Source organism: Psittacula echo (genome assembly GCF_963264785.1).
Source record: "Psittacula echo genome assembly, chromosome: 12".
Taxonomy (NCBI): domain Eukaryota; kingdom Metazoa; phylum Chordata; class Aves; order Psittaciformes; family Psittacidae; genus Psittacula; species Psittacula echo.
Genome location: NC_137747.1, coordinates 6,564,452 through 6,583,453, shown reverse-complemented (window position 1 = coordinate 6,583,453; position 19,002 = coordinate 6,564,452). Strand labels below are relative to the sequence as shown.

The following is a 19,002-nucleotide window of genomic DNA, read 5'->3' as shown; positions in this document are numbered from 1 at the left end:
AGTCTCTGGTGTGGCCTGTTTGTAGTCTGTTTGGACACATCCTGACTGGACATACCAGATTGGCTGAAGAATTGCAGTTTTAGGTGGCTTTTCGTCCTTGGAGAATTGTAGAATGATAGTCTGTGTTGCCTTAAATCTTAATTCCAACATGTCTGGGTTTTATTTTTAGCATCAGGCTTGATCCTGTTGAGATGCCATTTCTTTCTACTACTACTTGTGCTATCCTTTTAAATGTGATTTATCAGGTAAAGAATACTTGTGGATTTGTTTGTTGTTTGATTTTGGTTTTTTCTGCAGCCCTTTGTTCAGGAGCGCAATGGGGCATTGCCTTTCCTCCACAAATAACTGAAAACACTGACAAGAAGATTTTCTCCTGGCACTATTATTGCAGAGGGGAAAACATCAATATTTGGGATGTTACCTTCAGTTGGGATAGTGAAATACGCTACGATTCTGAAATACTCTCTGAAGTCAAGAAATTACCAATGCAATTAAAGAAATGCAGAGGTTTTAAGGTGTTCCTGATTAGAAACAACTTGATCTGAAGCATCTCAGATTCCTGTATTTGTAAAATACTGAGGCATTTTTATTTAAAATTCCCAGGACTTTGCAGATGAAGTTTAACTTTGAGAATATAAAACTTAAATGAGCTTTAGTGTGCCTGCTGGGCTTTTGCAGTTACACTGGGAAGATGATTTATGATGCCTGTTGATCGATGCCTCAGAGAAGTGAGTGTATTCCAGGTGTTATTCTTGGTAAGAGGGAGCTGGAGCTGTCATTTTTTTCTAATATGTGGAATTTCTAGGTGTAGGGAAGGTTTTTCTGACTTCCTGATCTCTAGTTACATTTTTTCCATCCCAGACTAAGAACTCGGTTGTTTCCTCTTCCTGCAGCCAGTGTTTGCCTGTTCACTTTGGGATTTGTCGTGTGCTGAGCTTAATCGTTTTGTAGTATCTTTATTCCTTACACAAGTTATAAATCAAATAATATTAAGATAGTCAAAACTAAAGGTTAAGTGTAGTTACTCTGCTCCCATAGCACCTGATGAAGCAGATCTTCAGATATTTTGCTTTTGATCATGCAGAAGGCTCCATCTGTATAATGTTTTGTGCTGTAGTTAAGTGCCTGAGGCCACTTACCTTGATTGAAATATTTTAATCTACCTTTTGACCAGGTATCCAGCTCACATTGAAGAAATTGATTATGAAGAAGGAAAAGTGCTTATCCATTTCAAACGCTGGAACCATAGATATGATGAATGGTTTTGTTGGGACAGTCCTTATTTGCGTCCCTTAGAGAAAATACAGTTAAGAAAAGAAGGATTACAGGAGGAAGAAGGTTGTGCAGTAAGTAGAAAATAGAGGACATTTGAGTGTGTAACAATTTAATATGCAGTTGTATGAATTATGACCATTAAAATGCTTCACTGTTGCTGTGTTGCTTGCTCCATGAGTTTTACGATCTATTCTAAGTATTGGAAAACGAACAATTTAAATGTTTTAATGAAGTTATAGGTTTCAGTAATTCTCAGATGAAAACACTTCTGTCTTGTAGGGATTTCATATAAATGATCAGGTGTTGGCATGCTGGTCTGATTGTCGCTTCTATCCAGCCAAAGTTACTTCTGTTAACAAAGATGGTAAGGAGTCACTTCTTGTTTTGTTATGCTCGTTAGTAATGCGTTTCTGATTGCATTCTAACCTTTTGTGAAGGTGGAGAGGTAGTACAGCAGACAGAAAACTGCTGTGAAAAGCTTTATTTTCAATTGTGGTTTTTAGTCTGCCATCAGATTTTTTTAACCTAACCTCTCATTCGTTTTCTGACATAAAAGAACTTTCTGCTGTGTCAGTAATTGCTTTAAGTATATATTTGGGAAAAGCTGTTTCTTCTGGAGTTTATTGTCAAGAGATACATGTAATTGCAGTAAAACTGGTGTCAGAGCTGCAAAACCCCTTTACGAATGCAAAAAACAGCACAGTCATGCTTCTCCTCATCCTTCTTTTTTATATCAGTAAGGAATCATGAAGAACTTGTTCTCGTGCTGTGCTTTCTTTAGATTGTATATTATACGATTAAGAAGAAAAAGTCTGTAATTATCTGTTGGAATATTCCCCCGAAGCTATTTGTGAGGCAGGTGTATCAAAGGAGCAACACTAAGTTTAGACATGCATCTTTATGCTGACCAGAATTGGGTTTTTCATAATGTCAGTTTTGCCCTTACCTGGCTTGTGATAAGACCTCTACTGTTGAAGTTTCTAACAACACAGATAAGGCAGCTTTTATCTGTAACTAAAGATAAAGCTAGAGTATTGAAGCTGTTAGCAAATGCTCTGTTAAATAGCTTCTGATCCTCAAGCTCTTGTTTTCAAATTTTAGGTACATACACTGTGAAGTTTTATGATGGTGTAGTTCAGACTGTCAAAAACATTCATGTCAAAGCTATTTCCAAAGATCAGGTAAGTATTGTGTGTTTGCTACTGGAATATTCTGAGTTGAATTGAATGTTGTGCCTGGTTGAGAAATAGTTCTACCATATTTAACCTTAACTACATGAAGTTGAAGAATCTTAAATATTGTGCATAAGAAAGGCAAAATATTTTGTCTTTCCTCTCTCCTTTTAGGGAGTCTCATGTTTCTTCATAGCTTTAGGTAGGTTTTGAAAAGACTTTGTTTTCTTCATTTAACAGCTGTCTGGGAAGATTTCTCTTAACCCAAGAGATAAGTTGTGTTAAAACATTTTATTCTCTTCTTCAGCATAAAAAACATAAAGAGAGAATTCCCTAGGGAGCTCTGGTTACACAATCAGAAATAAAGCTTAAAAGTACTTGAGCCGCTGCAAAGCTCAAGATTCAGTGGTGAGTGTGAGTTACTTAAGGTGTGGATTCAGGTACAGTACAGATACAGCAGCATGCTGGCAGTGAATGGGAAGTGTCTTGTTCCTGTTCATCAGTAGGAGAGAGGCCCAGACCACCTGATTTCTGAAGGCAGCAGTATAAGCTGGTTGTTCTTTAATGTCAGTGTTGGTCTGTTCCTGTATAGAGGGTGTAGCACGCTATATTGAAGAGTCGTGGTAAATGCCGATGACTTGCGCTCTGGATGCATTTATGCAAGGACACACAGCTTCTAAGAGTTCAGGAATATCGAGGCAATTCAAGAGACAATTCAGACATACTGTATTTATGGTTTAGTTTCTTGAGAATAACTTGATTAGGATGGTTCATGAGTGTTCCAATACCACTTACCTGCTTCAAATTGGATGGTTCTGTGAGCAGCACAACTGATGAAACCTGAGGCACATGACAGCAATGAAACAGCAAATCTCTTTGCCATTGAGTTGTGAAAAGATTGAATCTGAATCTCTTGCAGTGTCCTGTGAAAGCTGCATTGGTCCTTGAACAGTTCAAGTGCCTCTAAATTTTAATCTGTGGTTTACAATAGAGTATGTGCTTTTGTCCTGTGAAAAAATGGACAAGGATGCGAGTCTGCTAAATGCAAAGGTGAGGGAGGACTCTGAGATTGCAGTAAGTTAATTTTCCTATGTTCTCTTTATTCTAGAATATTGTGGGTAATGCTAAGCCTAAGGAAAGAGGTAATGAAATTCCATCATCTCCTGAAAAGCAGGAGAAATTTAAAGATCAGAGGAAAGCAACAGGTAATGCAAAGAAAGACAAGGATGAAAAGACATTAAAGACTGAGAAAAGAGTTAAGCAACCGGATAAAGAAGGAAAATTGATAGGTATTTCAGAAAAAGGCAAGGTCTCGGAAAAGAATATATCTAAGAATGGAAAAGAAGATAAGGAGAATATATCAGAGAATGATATGGAATATTCAATAGATACACAAATTGAGAAGAAGCCTGAGAATGACAACGTAAAGAGTCCACAAGAAAATGTGAAAGAAACTAAACGAAAACGTGGAAGACCGCCAGTAACTCCTCCAACGGGTATGTATCTAAACATAAATGTTTAGGCTATGTATCAGAACCCTTGTAAACTTACCTAGAGGAACAAGAAGTATCTTGCTCTTTCACAGCCTCACTCTCTAGAAACTTACAGAAATGTTTAAACTCATCTTTGTTCAGGCTTGGTTAGGACAGCTGAGAGCATCCTTGTCAGACACGTTTGGAGCTTCAGTGGTTTGGTCAGAGATTACATTTAGGCAAATAATCTTCTCTTTATGTATTATAAACCATGTCTGCAACAGGATTAAATGCTAATATGTAGCCTTTGGAAAGCCAGGTGAAACTCTTTATGCAAGTCCAGTATTGTAAGCTGTGATGCTTAGGAGTTTGTTTTGCAGATTCACAGCTTCTCATCCAGTCAATTTTTGTTCTCTGTCTAAATATGTAGAGCAAAGTTCTCAGACGCTGCAGCCCATCACTTTGGAGTTAAGACGTCGGAAAATACCTAAAGGAGGTGAAATTCCATCAAAGCGCCCCAGGATTGAAAAGAATTTGTGTAAGTATTTTTTGGTGTTCAGCTCTCACAGTATTTGTACGTACAAGTTCCTGAAGCTTAAGTGGAGTGGGAAAAAGTCTGTAGTACTAACCTTGAACTGTGATACATGCAGTGGCTGAAATGCATCACCTGTTCTTCTTCCATTGGTCATTTGTATACAGCATCATTGTGCTGGAATTTCCTCCTAAGTTTTGGAAGCTGGGTTTGTATAAAGGAGCCACAAGCTGTGAATCTTGATGCGGAAGGAGAGGCAGTGATTATATTGCAATACATAGAAGATTATAAAAGCCTTTTTCTAGTTACAGAAACTTTAATTACTAGATGGAGGATTTACCACGTTGCTTAGCAAAGAGACTTTAATGCTAGGTACATTTCCATGTCAGTGCAGTCTAACAGTCTTTACTTTATCTTTGTATACTTTGTAGTGATGTTGAACTTGAGTGTGTTGATGAGGAAAGACAATTATATTAGTGGCGAAGATCTGAAGAAAGCTGTCCTTCCCTTCCTTAGGTCCACAAATGTTAAAACTTCAGTGTGCATGGAGTCAAAGTTGGTTTTTGTCTGAATTGTCCCATCTAACTTACTGTATTACTAATGTCAGTGGGACAATTGCTGTTTAAAGCAATGTTTTAGCAAAAGATACTGATCTGTATTCTTACTTCAGATCTGTTTCTAAAAGAGATGTTGAGGGACCTTTAACATAACTGTTAATATGATTGTAGCTTTTATGGAGAGGTCTAATCACCAGGGCTGTATAGCTTTTGCTGTTATCCTCAGTCCTTAAATACATTTTCAAACTGCCACTGGAAGATCTTTAAAGTTTGCTTGTGAGCTATTTAGTAATCATGTAACTGCATGGTACCATTACATTTGTCTGTTCCAGCTCAGGATAAATTGAAGAACTCTTCAGATAACCCTGAAAAAGACCAGATCAGGAGGCGATCTTCAAGACTCTCATCTGGTATTAGCCAAGAGATTTTAAATACAGATCATGTCACAACTTCAACAGAAATTCAGCCTTGGAAAGATGCAGTATCTGACCAAAAGGAGCCTGAGAAGGGTAAGCAGCTTCCTGGTACACTCTGGTGGCAGTCATCTAGTTGCAAGCATGATAGTTTTACTTGTGTATCCTGCAGGCTCTTTAGCTGCAACTGAAACCTGGTTACATCAGCAGTGCAGAGAAAACTCAAGTTTGTATCTTTCTGTGCAGCCCTGGTTGCCTTTTGCTTTTGATTCTCTCTCCCATCAGTAACCTTAGTATTCCCCTTGCATGGTGGGAGCTCTTCCAGTAGAGAGATAACGCCTTGCAAAAGGGGAGAGCTCCATAGGCTGTAAAATAACTTAAAGGAAATGTGGTAGTTTGTTTGGTGGTGGTGTTTTTTTGGGGTTTTTTTAAGGATGCAGATTATGCTTGTGAAAATGAAGTAATTACAAAGTTTTCACACTGTGAGATTGAAGCAGTAACCCAAATGCTAAGCTTACAGTTTAATCCTCTTGTTCAACCTCAAACAGGATGCTTTTATTCTTAGACTGGGTGGAGATGCCCAGTGCTTCACTACCTTTCCCTTTCAGGGAGAGCTCTGATAATGATTTGAGGAGACCTATCCCATTTTGGGCCATAAAGAGTTAGCCTGTGTGTTTCTAAGGAGCTCTAAATTTAGAGGGTTGCTACAAGTAGCTGTGCTGTTAAAAACTTATTTTGTGTTAATACAACAGCAAGCATCTGAGCGTGGATGACTGTTTGTCTCCACTGTAATGTGATGAACACATACATCAGTGTTCAGTAATATGCCTTTGTGTGTATTTTACTCAGTGAAATGTTTCTTTTCCATTCTAGTCCAGTTAGAAATTCCTGTTGAATCTGACCAAAGTTTCAGTGAACAAGGTTCTCCCGGAAACACATCACATACCACAGCACCCAGCACAGATGCCAGTTTACAGGAAGAGAAGGTTGAAGACGCTGAGTCTTCCTCTGTAACTGTAACTCAAGAACCTTCTGCTGCTCCAGGTTCAAATTTTGATTTCATACTTAATATTGATGCGTTTCTTAAGGCAGCTGCTGCCAGGTGTTTTGTGCTTGTACAAGTGTCACTAACAAAAATGTGTGTTACTGCAATGGTAACCATGGGGGAAAATGCTTATTTTTCTTCCCTATGGAGTCAGTTTTGGTCTTACGCTCTGCAGTTTGACAGTGATCTTCCAAAAAGTAGAAATCGTAATTTTTAAATGACTGGGTGGAATATTTTTAGCATGTGAATGATGACATTAACAAATGCTTGTTTTCAGGTTATAATTCAATGTTTGTCATTCTGGATTAAGTTGAACTAACATCTTAAAAGAGCAGGTTCTTCTATCATTTCTGTGCTGCACATATGTGGAAGCATTAATGTTTGGTAATCCTGATTGTGTATTTCTATATCCTCATGTTTTGGCTTCTGTTATACTTGAGCCTTAGACTATTCAGAGGTTTTAGTGCAACTTTATGAAATGGTTCAATCACTGCAGTATCTGACTTAGTAATGTATAGAATTCTGTCTTCTCTTAGCTGGGGTGTGTGCTTACCTTGCTTTTTCAAATTCAAATTTCCTATACAGATAGTAAAGATGCCAAAACATAGTGCTGTCCTGTGATTATTTCTTGTAACTTCAACACTTATATCTGCAGCTAGCTGGGGAAGCTTGAACTACAAACTGCTTGGTTTGTGCTTTATCAAAGAAGCTTAGTTTCAAGTGGAGCAGCACATTTACAGGGGCTTACAGTTACTCAGCATTGCTAATCTATGTGTGCTGGCTGTCATGATGTTGTTTGGTTATTCCAGATTTGCTCTCCTGCTTGCACGTGCTTTCACCCACTCTCGTGTAGTTGTACAAATAAAACACCCTCCCTCTTTGCCATTGATGTGTACCTTCTGTGCAGGAGGGAATTTGCTTCTTCTCCTTTGCTTAGATTGGATGGAACGGTCTTCTCATATTTACAGCTTGGAGCTATTTTGATCTTGCTGTCCTTCCTAAGCAGGCTGATGAAATACCCTCCTGTATTTTAACTATGGTATATTCAGAGCCTTTTCAGTTGGTGTGTGTTGGGGCCATACCTTTTCCTTCCCTGTGTTCTGGCAGTGAGTATAAAAGATAGAGTGGCTGCAGTAGCTTTTTGTTAGTCAGGATGCTGTGTCCTTGTCAGTCTGTAAAGTACTTCTGGGTTTACCTTTTTTAACTGATGGGCTGTAGCTTGTTTTGGCTCATGAAGGCAAAACCACTGTTGGTTGGTTGTTCCTGAGCAGAATGTTAACCTCTCCCAATAGCAAGGAAATGCCGTTACTCTCTGTGTTAGCTCTGAGTATATGATTCTTGACTCTATTGGAATCTTGTGCTTCAGGCAACTAGAAAGAGTGGTGGCTGTTGTGACTCAAGCTGTTGGCATGCGAGCTTTGCAGGTACAGGTCTGGCTCCAAACAGGTACAGTGAACTGAACTGCTTTGAGGTGAAGTGTGCAGGACTTGCACCTTAGACACAACTCTTACAAGAGATGCAGCAGATTGTAGCAGTTCTGAAAATTGAAAGAATATTGAGTGTGGCTGAAAATACTCACTTTTGAGACAACTATTTAATAGAAGAGAAGGTATGGCAAAGCTCTCCGCTGCGGTGAAGAGTCACCTTTTGGGTATACTTTATGTGGAAAACCAGCATGATAGAAAACTTTTAACTTCAATGACCTTTCATGATAAACTCACTCCATTTCTTAAAGCGAGGTTTTTTGAGTTGACAGGCGTTCAGCCTTTTGTTTTGTAAATTCCAGAAGATTTTCAGCTTGAAGTATAGCATTTTTAAGATGACGCTTATCTTTGTGTAAGCTTTTGAAGGTACCCATTGAGCTGCAGATCGACAAAGCACAGCTTTGATAAGGTCTGGGAATTTGGGGAATGGTAAATCTTGGGTTTTTCTGAAAGAGCACACTGTATTAACAGCATAGAAAAACTGTGTTAATGATCACAGATGTTCTTCTAAGCAGTTAATGCTGTGTTAAGAAAGCATCTGTTGCCATTGCCTTTGTAAAATAATCCAGAAGTCATCATGGAATATTCTCAAGAATAAAGATGATTTTACTTGTGTGTAATCACAAAGCTTTGGGGTTAGTGATCAAATACTATGAAAAAATGCCTTCTGTAAGGACATCTGTTTTCTAACATAGGTTGAGCTTGTGTATGTGGGGAGGTCTCTTGTGGATTCGGAAGCTTCACATGGTGACATTTTACTATAAGCTTACTGCTTGATGTGGTTATAGCTCAGACCTTGATAGTACAGCACAATGAGAAGCAAGAGGCTTCTTTGAACACAGAAGAGATGGGGATTTTTTCTCCTTTGCTTGTTTGACCTTGAGGCTCTACTTAATATTGTAATGCCTAATTGAATGCCAAGTGAGGAGTTTTCATTTGGGTTATAAACATAGAAGAAAGAAGAGGTGGTAGGTCTATCATTAACTTTATACTTGGAGAAGACACCCACCAAGCTCCTCTGGAAAGGCAAGTGACTGAAAATTTGAAGCTAATAGAACAAAATTTTCTCCCCATAGAAACCAGTTTTAGTACCATGTGTTGTGAACAAAAATTGTGCACATGTGCAGGGGTGGAAGTTCTCCCCTTTGGATGCTGGTGTAGTGAGTTGGCCTCTGAGCATTGGCTGGGAGCACAGGCTCTTCAGAGCCTCTCCTTGGAGCTTCCTGCTGTGCCCTGGCAGCAGGAAGCTCTGTTGTGCTGCTTGTAAAGGAGGAAGATGCCCCCAAACGTGTGGTGATGGTAATAACTAAACTTTGCTTCAGACTGGGGGATTGTCAGTTTTTGTTACTCTGAATAGATGCCTTTGTATGTTGCAATGAGCTTTTGTCTGCTTTGCTTCCCGCTACCCCGTATATGGTTACCTCTGTTTCTAAGCTTCAGCTAAGGTGATGTTGTACTCTTCTTCCAGCTTGTAGCTCATCAGTTAGAAGCCATTCCCTGTATCTTCTCTGGAATTTGTCCATCTCAATGGAGGGGACTTGTTCTGAGCTTGGATACAGGGTCTCACAATAGTTGTGTGATGCTGTAATGGGTTTCCTTGTCATCTTTGTCATGTTTTTTGGCTAAATGATTTTCGGACCCCATTACCCAATTCTGTTGCAGTGAAGTTTTCCAGTCTTTTCCAATCTTCGTATTAGTTATTAAATAGAAACAAGTTCTCTCTCGCTGTCCTGAATCCTGGTTTTTAGCTTTATGGGCAGGAGAACCTTCTGCAGTTGCCTTCACTAAACCCCGGGGCCACTTCACTTGACCATTCCTGAAACACTTTCTCATTCTTCATAAATGCAACTTTTAATGGTATAGGACATGTTTCAATTTTGGTATTGGCAAACTTTGTCATTCAGCAAATGTGATCCTGTTGTCTGGCTTTGTTGCAGTCTTTTTACCATAATTGCTTGAGGCAGCATCGCTGTCAGCATGTTCTTAATGTGGCTATGCCAAAATGTCTTTCACCTTGTTGTTACCTTTGTGAAACACCCAACAGCAGTGTCTTCATTTTTACTGTTCTCAAAATTAAGTGAATGTTCTTTTTTAACCAGTCTGTGTGTATGACTTGTTAATCCTTCCCTGTGCATCAGCCTCCACAGTACCATTGCTTGTTTTTCTCTACGAATGACTTCAAGTGTTATTTTGTTGTCATAACACAGTACTTAAAAGCTGAGTGTGCTTCAGATACCGCTGTCCAGGATGCTTTTCTTCCCTGTGATGTAACCTTTAAGTATGCAGCTCAGTAACACCATTTTTGTTGCTGCATGCTGAAAACTTCTGACCAAGCCGTGCTGTTCTAAACCCCAAGATTGTATTGACATTACCTTTAGCATTCCCATTCAGTGCATTCCTGCACATGTGCACTTGTGGAAAGTCTTCCTCTTCACTTACTCTTGTTTGTGATGTTTCTAGGTCCTTTTGTGTTCCTTCTTTGCACATGTTTCTGATAGAATGTCTTAATTCATGTGCCACATACCTTCAGTTTTGCATCACTGTTGCTCAGTTTGGGTTTTAGCTTTAAGCAGTTCTCAAAGCTTGAAAATACTTGTTAATATGGAAGTAATATTTGAGTACTGGCAAAACAAATGGAAAACTTACACTTGAAAGCTGTTTTGTAAGAAATGACACCTTCTTTCCATTGTCTGTAGTTGGGGAGGGATTCTTTGATGCTGTGTGTATTAGTGATGGATGATTGCCTGGATCACTGTATATTTGTGTGTTTCCAAATGGCTGCCTCTCCTCTGTTGTATTAGGTCCAGATACTGGTGACAGTAATCTGATGTAGTCATAGTTCAAAGTGGGGATTTTTATGTATTTCTTGGCAAAAGCATGAATGAAAAGTTTCTGAAGTGCTGGAAGAGAAGTAAGATTTCACCAGGTCACGTTTAGGTATGGGCCTGGCTTGCACGGCAGTGCCCGGTGCACCAGGTACCTGAAAGTATTCTTCAGTTTGCCTTTTTCTTTGAGAAACCAACTGTAGCTCATAGGGGACATTTTGGAACAGATGCAGGCAATTTTCCTGTTCCTTAGTTTCAGTCTTCAATTGCTGCTTGAAAATTGAAATAAACTTCAGTTTTACTTGAGAAATGCAGTCCTGACATACTGCTTCCGTCGTTCTTGGAAGTAACCGGACTTTGGTGGTAGGAGAAGGAAAGCAAATAGCAGAATATTTGTGAACAAAGAAACAGAACTGTTTTCCTTGGAAAGCGCTTTCACCAAAGATGTGAACAGTTTTAAACAATTAAATAAATGCTTGATAGGACATAACCTTCAGCATTCTGACTAAAGGCACAATCTCTGTGTAATTCAGTTTCATATCTGTATTAGCACTATATTACAGTGACGTTAGCACTATATTACAGTGACATTAGCAGTTGGGCAAGGGACTCATGGAAGCAAAATACGATTTTCTAATAGTAACTCTTCGACAAAAGCACTGCTGTTATAACAGTTTTTAAGAGCACAGTAGGGCAGAGTTTTCCCTTCAAAGCTATTGAGCTTAAAGGCAGATACAGCATTAAAACTTCCTTTTTAGCATTTTGTGGCTAACATGTTTTAATGCATGCCCATTTCTTAACCTTTCTTTTCATTGTTTTAAGTTTAGGAAACCATTTGATAAATATAGCAAATGCATGGGGGAATTTATCTGTTTTGTTCTTACAGTAACAAAACCTTGTAGGAGAACAGATTTTCTTGCATCAAAAAAACCTGCAACTATTGATCAAGATCACAAGTTTAGATGCAAGTTCTTGGACTGTTCAAAATCCTTCCGCAAAGCCAAGTTATTGCATTATCACATGAAATACTTTCATGGAGTGGAGAAGGCTGCAGAATCACAGCAGAACCCTGTAAAAAGAAATATTCAAACCAGAGCTTCTTTGGCTTCTGAAAAAGCTAATCAAGAAAGGTCAAAAAGAGGACGGAGCGCGGCTGGTTCATTGTGTAAGTATGTTGCTGATCTCTTCCTTTTTTTAAACAGCAGCAGTAGGCAGGGCAAGCAGAGAAGAGGAGAAATTTGGGGCTGAAGGAGTCTCTTTAGGGCTACATCTTAGCATCTTTGTGGAAAAGCAGCATGATACCTGTAAAAATGTTTTAGAATCGATAAAACTGAAGAAGTTCCCCCATTTAGAAATATAGCTCATGTTCTGTAATGAACCAACTATGCAGCTTCTCTTATTCCTTTGTAGCAATTGACTTTTCTGTTATTAAGGAAATGATCTGAGTAACTCCAGTTCTCTCCTATTTCTCACTTAGTCTTCACATTTCATGGTCTGACTTGAAGAGTATACTTGACCAGAAATCCACTGCCAGTTTCTGCAGTATTTACCATTTTCATTGCTAGAGCTGTGGGGGAAGAAAGTCCTAGTATTAAACAAATGTAATTGCTACAGCTGTACTTGGAAAAGATCCTCACACAACTCGTGGGTGGTGGAAATGGATAAAAACTTAATGGTTAGGGAAAAAATCAGTGCTTAAGATCTAACTGCTTTGCAATGTTCAGGAATCATGCTAACTTCTGTTTCAACGTCTCATTCTCTGAAGTGCTTTTCTTCCTGGTGTCCTGTGTAACATCAGAGTGGCAGTGCAGGTCTAGTTTTGAGCTGCAAGGTGGTGTTGATAACCTGCCTAAACTCTGTTCTTGTGGACTGACTTGTCTTTGTACTGCAGGTCCATAAAAATTGTCATCTCTTGTCTTCTGATTGAGCCTGTTTTATCAAATCCAGCTTTCTCTTTGGTCAGTTCCCTGGTGCGTTTTGTCTTTGCTTTTGATGTTTCATTAATATTCTGTTTGAGAATTTCAAAGTCTTGCAAGTTCACTGCGCTACAGGTCACTACAGCAGAATGTATCTAGCTTTGCTTTGCTTCACATCTGCTTTTCCTGATGTGTCCAGCAAATGTGTTCTCATTTAAGGTGCTACTGCCTGTTCCTAACAAGATAACTTAACACACTACTACAGCATGTAAACTTCTAGACCCAAACTACATCTGTAACTTCAGTAAGGCAAAGGCATAAGGTTTGACTAGATAGAGGAAGATTGTTCTTCACATGCGTTAGGATGTGCCAGCTTGTGTGTATTATGCTTTGCATGCAGCTTAGGTAAACTGAAGTGCTGCTCTGACAAACACGTGTGAGATGACTGCTTTGAGGAATGGCTGCTAACACCTGCACAGTGATCAGAATGGGCTTCTTGCATGTTGTGCTTTTCCATAGACTTCTGCTCTGTGTAACTGCGTAGTTATTTTGCTTTGAGAAGCTGTTCTGTGATTGTCTTGAATGAACTGATGAGTCACTCAAGGTCTTGAGCCTTTCATTTATCCATTCACTCAAGTGCACACTGGTTTAAGGTAATCATTTTGGCTGCGCTGGCAGAAATTCTTGATGGTGTTGAGTTGTAACCTTATTCTAAGCACACACCCCTTTCATTCCCTATTTGTGGATAGATACGTTTAACCTGGATTGTTTTGATGATGTAAAGAATACCCTTGTAAATAAGCCCTTGGGTTGTGCTGGCTGTTGAACAGTGTGTCAAGGTGGAAGGTGGACCGTAAAGTTCTCAAGTCTCTTTTACTGTCAAAGCCTGCTGCTGGAACTGCAGTAAGGTTTTCTTCATCAATAAAGAGTAATGTCATTATATATCAGTCGTATGTCTGATACTGAATGCCATTTAGGGTTTAACTCAGTATGTTCTCAATTCCTTTAAATGGTGTTGTGGAGTTATTGCACATTCTAAAGTAGAGCTAATGGGATTTATAAGGTCATAGAATCACAGAATAGCTAGGGTTGGAAAAGACCTTAAGATCATCCAGTTCCAACTGCCCTGCCATGGGCAAGGACACCTCACACTAAACCATGTCACCCAAGGCTCTGTCCAACCTGGCCTTGAACATTGCCAGGGATGGAGCATTCACAACTTCCCTGGGCAATCCATTCCAGTGCCTCACCACCCTCACAGTAAAGAATTTCTTCCTTATATGCAGTCTAAACTTCCCCTGTTTAAGTTTTAACCCGTTACCCCTTGTCCTGTCACTACAGTCCCTAATGAAGAGTCCATCCCCAGCATCCCTATAGCCCCCCTTCAGATACTGGAAGGCTGCTATGAGGTCCCCACACAGTCTTCTCTTCTCAGGCTGTTGGATTTTGTGTTCTGTTCTGTCCTTTTGCAGCCATCTCTTCTGATCTTAATGGATGACAGCCTGCTGAGCAAGGCTTTCTACATGTCACTTGTTAAAAAGGCTGTTCGGATGTATTGCCTAGTGAGAGTGGAGGCTTTTGAATACGTCATTAAGTATGGTACATCTTTACAGTCTTTGTGAGCAAAAAATCTTCTGTTCAAAGTGAATATATTTGAATCATTTTACCTTTTGGTACAAATTTCCCTTTCTTATATTTCAGTATATTAGATAAGTTGCGTAGTGCTTAAGAAAAGGGGGCAGTTTCTAACACGTAGAACTTTAGAAACGATGAGTCTTTTTATTCCATAAGCCTGGAGATAGTCTTGATTTAGAAGCTTTATCATGCTTAAGTCCTTATCTCAAAAGTTTCATTTTGGTGTTCTGCAGCTCCTTACTGTTTCTGCTACACATGAAATAAATAAATGGTGGAGGTGGACTGTTGGCTAGATTTAAAGTGAAAATACTTACTGTTCCTGAAGTAATGGGTGTAATTACTGTCATTAGGAGATGATGTAATAATATTCAGAACAGCAGCAAAACCTTTTTCTTGTAATGCTTAAAATCAGAATTTCAGCACATAGGAATGAAGATGGATGTCCAGTTCTTCTGAAATCTGAAAGGCAACTTATGCCAGGTTCCAGCCTGGAGAAGAGAAGGCTATGGGGAGGCCTTATAACCATGTAGTAGTGCTAGTTTTGAGACTTTAAAAGTGCTGTGGTATTAGGCTGCAGTCGTGGTATGTAGGTATAGAATGACAGCCTCAGTCTGACAGGTTGCTGCCAGACTTGGCTCTGCTGTTCTTTCCATGAGGGAGGAAAGAAAGCAGCAAACCTGTGGTTTGTAGTTCAGAGACTGTAGAAAATCTGTTTTATTGAGGAGTCCTTAAAAGAGAATTAAAGAAAAACAAAACTGATTTTGTCAGTGGGCTTACATTTCTGTATGTGACCTCATTGATAACAGGTCCTGCCTACTCAAAGTTGGTTACAGTATGTCATGTTAACGTGTAAGTGTCTTAATGCCAGGAATACTTGTGAAGAATAAAGGGGTCTTTGGCTTGTGTTACTGATGAGATCGTACCTGTGCTTGTATAGGAAGCAGGCTGTCAAACTTGCAGGTTAAACATCTAAGATGTCCAGTTGTCAGCTGATAGCTGTTAACTTGTGAACCTCTGACATGTGTGTTAGTGGTTTCCAGGGTGATCCTTTGAGGGGTTCCCTGTTTCCTCTTTAAGATTGGCTGAGGGATGCCTCTGCTGGGCTTGGAATGTGCATGGGTGACCTGCAAACACAGGGTGTCTCACTGGAGTAGGTGCAGCTCTGTATTAACTCCCGCGGTGTTCTGCAGGATTACTGATGGTCTTTGTAGCTTATCTTGAGAAGGCTGCATTTAGTTTGTGGAGGATGGCTGTGTGAAATGCTTCAGCTGTAAGTCAAGATGATATGTGGTCTTTCAGTCTTAAAAATACCAGTGGATATTCTCAGCGCATGATCTCACAGCTGTGGATGGGGAATATTGCCTAATTCACAGCACTGGGGAGTTCAGTCTCTGCTTCCTGTGAAAGCTGCATTATCTTCTGAACTGCAGGGTCTTAAAAGATGCGACATATTCTTGGCAAAAATCTCCTAAAAATCCAGTCTTGCAAAGCTAAAAACCCCTTATGGACATAAAATGTGGTTTTGTTCTACCAAGAGTCTGCATGTACAGATCTCAGCTTACGGGAAGCCCAGATGCCTTGTGCTCTTTGAAAGACTGGTGGGCTCAAGGTGGTTGTGGGGTTCCTCAGATGCTAATTCATGAAATTTGGAGAAGGGGAAGTTAAGAGGCCTAAATGAAGCTTGTCTGGTTTGTACAGGTTTTTGTATTGTAATTTTTGGGCTCCCTGAGGTGTAATGTTCTGTAAATAGTTTAGAAACTATGCGCAGTGGTAGATAATCAGGAAAGCCTGAGAAAGGCTTCTTTACCTGACTTCTCGCCCGGTACTACTGCACACAGTTTGCATTTTGGAAGGTTTGTTGGCACACTGGGGTTCCCAAACAGCCTATGCAGTATCTTCATTTTCAGCTACCATGTACCATGGGAAGAAGTTCTGTCTGTATGAACTGATGCTGTCTTCTTCAGCCCATGAATCGTGGAAGTTCTCAGAGGAGCAAATCCTGTTAGCAAGAAGTCCTACAAAAAGAGACCCATATTTTAAACAAAACCAACAAAAAAACCCCTTTTTATACTTATTTCTGCAAGAAGAGAAGCTAGTTCTCTTGAAAATAGAAGGCCACACACACACTGCAGTATCTTTATCAAGGAGTATCTTCTGGTTTTGATACTTGTGGGCAAAACAGGCAGCTCCTTAAAATTCTGCAGCTCTTGAGGTAAATAAGAACATAGGGAAAAGCAACTGTCAGTTGCCTGACTGGATAAAAGGTGCCTTGTGTGGAAATTTGGAGTTTAGTCAAATTTCTGTGTTGTGGCTGCTGTTAAGCACTATGGCAGGTGACCAGAAGGTAACAAGCTGGTTACAGAAATAGTTATGAAGCTCCTATACTTCTGTTTTTCCCTAAGTTCTAATGCAGCATCAGAGTGAGAGGATCAGGGAAGAATGGCCCTGATGGCCTCCAGATTTCTGAATCTTGGAGTTTCTTTTGCCTGAAGGCATCCACTTTATTCTGAAAGCTCCATAATGACATGTTTTAGCGTGCCTTATAGCTTCAACTTAAAATGTTGTCCAGGGCAGAGCATTGGATACCACTTCTTCTCTGAAGTATGCTCTCTTGGACTCTTCCTTCTGTTTTCAGTCATGGCCAGGTACTGCTCAGAATTATTTAGAGGTGTCTTAGGTGAAAATCTGCCTGGCACGTAAGTCTTCAGACAAGAAGGAAGTTGTCTTTCGTATCCACTGAACCTTTGAGATGCTTATGGTGATAGAATTGGATGTTCTTGATGAAAGTTAGTAAGTTGTCACTGTGGCTGCTGGCTCTCACTGACCAAAATGCTTAATGTCACACTCCAGGGTGGCAGTGTGTTTGTCTCGTTCAGCTTGGCTGCCCTAAATGCCATGCAGCCGTAGCTTTTGTCAGCTTCACCTTTCCTTTTCCATATCCAGGAGTCTTTCAGTAGGAGTTGCTAGCCATAGTTAGGCGATAGGAACTGTTTGACTTGACTTAACAGTAAATGAATCTCAGATAAAGCCATGTTTGTATCTTGTGATTTTTATGAATATTAGATAGTAATTCTGAATTCTTGCTTGTTTCAGCGGTATGGATTTTAAAGCTGCCCTTCCTTAGATGTGCAGAGCTTTATACCACTTCTGCATGTCTCATTACAAAGCGTGCCTTTGAGAACAGGCTTTGATTCCTCTGATCAAATCAACAGGGCTTCTTTTCTCTTAAAGAAACTGATAACAAAATTGCCTGACCTGTATCTCTGCTGAACTGAACTGTTTCTCTTTCCACCTTTCTTCAAAGCTGCAGTGTTCTGGAAGAGTAGAGCTTTGTGGAATGCATTTGCATCCTCTGTTTCTTTTTTTTTGTGGAAAAATTCCCAGACCAATAAAAGCAGTACAAGTTTTAGCCTTTACATCGACTTTGGATTGCAAGTTGAGCAGTGCGTCTGCTCAGAAACGCTCCACATGGACTATGAAAGCTACTACTGGTGAAGTAGACTGGCATCTTGAAAGTGTTTAAAGCTTGGACTTGGTCTTTATTCTCTTTGTAGATGCTTCTGTACACATAGCCCTAAGGAGTACCCAATGTAGAGGTGACAAAGTAGAAAGGAGAAGAACTTCGACTCCTGTAAGTGCATTAAATAGTCACCGACATCCTCTTAGAGAACAAACCAAGAACCATGTAGTGAGATCACTGCGGAAGCCTCAAGAAAAGAGAGTTGGAACTGGTACGCCTTTTAGTCTGACTTGAGAGAGTTAAACTTGGAAAAGGAAAGGTTTTAAACACTGTAAGGATCTGATAATACTGATAGCAAACGTTCTGTGTACTTTCTTCCTGAGCGTCTAATTTTCAGTGAGCGTACAGTGTAAAATGTAAGCAGGGTTTTGCCACTTTCTTTGCTGTAGTTTCAAATGAAGAATCCATGTAGGGGGTTCACTGAAGTTTTCTTGCTATGTGCATTGGGATTTATTCTTCCCAGGCAGTGGGTAATAGTTTTAAGATGTAAAAGTACTGAAGTATTTAAGGGCGTGAAAGATCCTTGCTTATTGCTTGCTTATTTGACAAGTCTTAATTCTGTTAAACTCTTGGTTGTCCAAAGCGTTAAATATTGGAAGTGATCCTGAACTTGAGATACTTAAATGTAATAAAAAAGAGAGGGGAGCAGGATGATCCAGTTTTTTCTTCTGTAGTTTTGGGTTTTTCATAACATTTGGCTACTTCTGATAGTGAAAACTTACTGCTACTGAATATCTCTGAAGAACTTTGCTTCCTGACTTTATTCGGTGGTATAGTGTAAACCATGTTTATACTGGAATCTACTATAGTATAGGTGGGTAACAGCCATAATGGGCAGGGTGTGTGTAAGTATACATGCACATATATACAAGTAATGTATGTATATATTTAAATATCTATTTATAAATAATACATAGAAAACTGTCCAGCATACTTCCAGATTTACTGCATCACCAGTTTCCTTCGGATACGTGGTGAGAATTGAGTCACAGTGATGAGGAAAACACAAAAATATCTGAGCTTAGGCTTATTCTATCTGTAACAGGTGATTGTTGTTCTGAAGATAGTCTTGAGAGGATCACCTCTTACCTGTTGCTCTATTGTTCTGTTGGTCATAGTGGTCAGTCAGTACTTACCACCTCTCTTTATTCTTGGG

The 19,002-nt window shown here is 39.6% G+C and overlaps 1 protein-coding gene across 6 annotated transcripts in view; it reads left to right on the top strand.

Moving 5' to 3' along the window:
* The window catches only part of PHF20 (PHD finger protein 20), a 73,974-nt gene that overhangs the window by 37,300 nt on the left and 17,672 nt on the right, over window positions 1–19,002 (top strand). For 4 of the 6 annotated variants that reach the window (XM_080627976.1, XM_080627978.1, XM_080627977.1 and 1 more), the window contains 9 exons: window positions 1,175–1,346; window positions 1,555–1,639; window positions 2,377–2,456; window positions 3,556–3,943; window positions 4,350–4,457; window positions 5,341–5,517; window positions 6,295–6,465; window positions 11,662–11,940; window positions 17,881–18,057. In XM_080627976.1, the coding sequence (XP_080484102.1) occupies window positions 1,175–1,346; window positions 1,555–1,639; window positions 2,377–2,456; window positions 3,556–3,943; window positions 4,350–4,457; window positions 5,341–5,517; window positions 6,295–6,465; window positions 11,662–11,940; window positions 17,881–18,057 (1,637 nt within the window). The remainder of the gene's footprint in view (window positions 1–1,174; window positions 1,347–1,554; window positions 1,640–2,376; window positions 2,457–3,555; window positions 3,944–4,349; window positions 4,458–5,340; window positions 5,518–6,294; window positions 6,466–11,661; window positions 11,941–17,880; window positions 18,058–19,002) is intronic. The other 2 variants (XM_080627980.1, XM_080627981.1) reach the window with 2 other exon arrangements.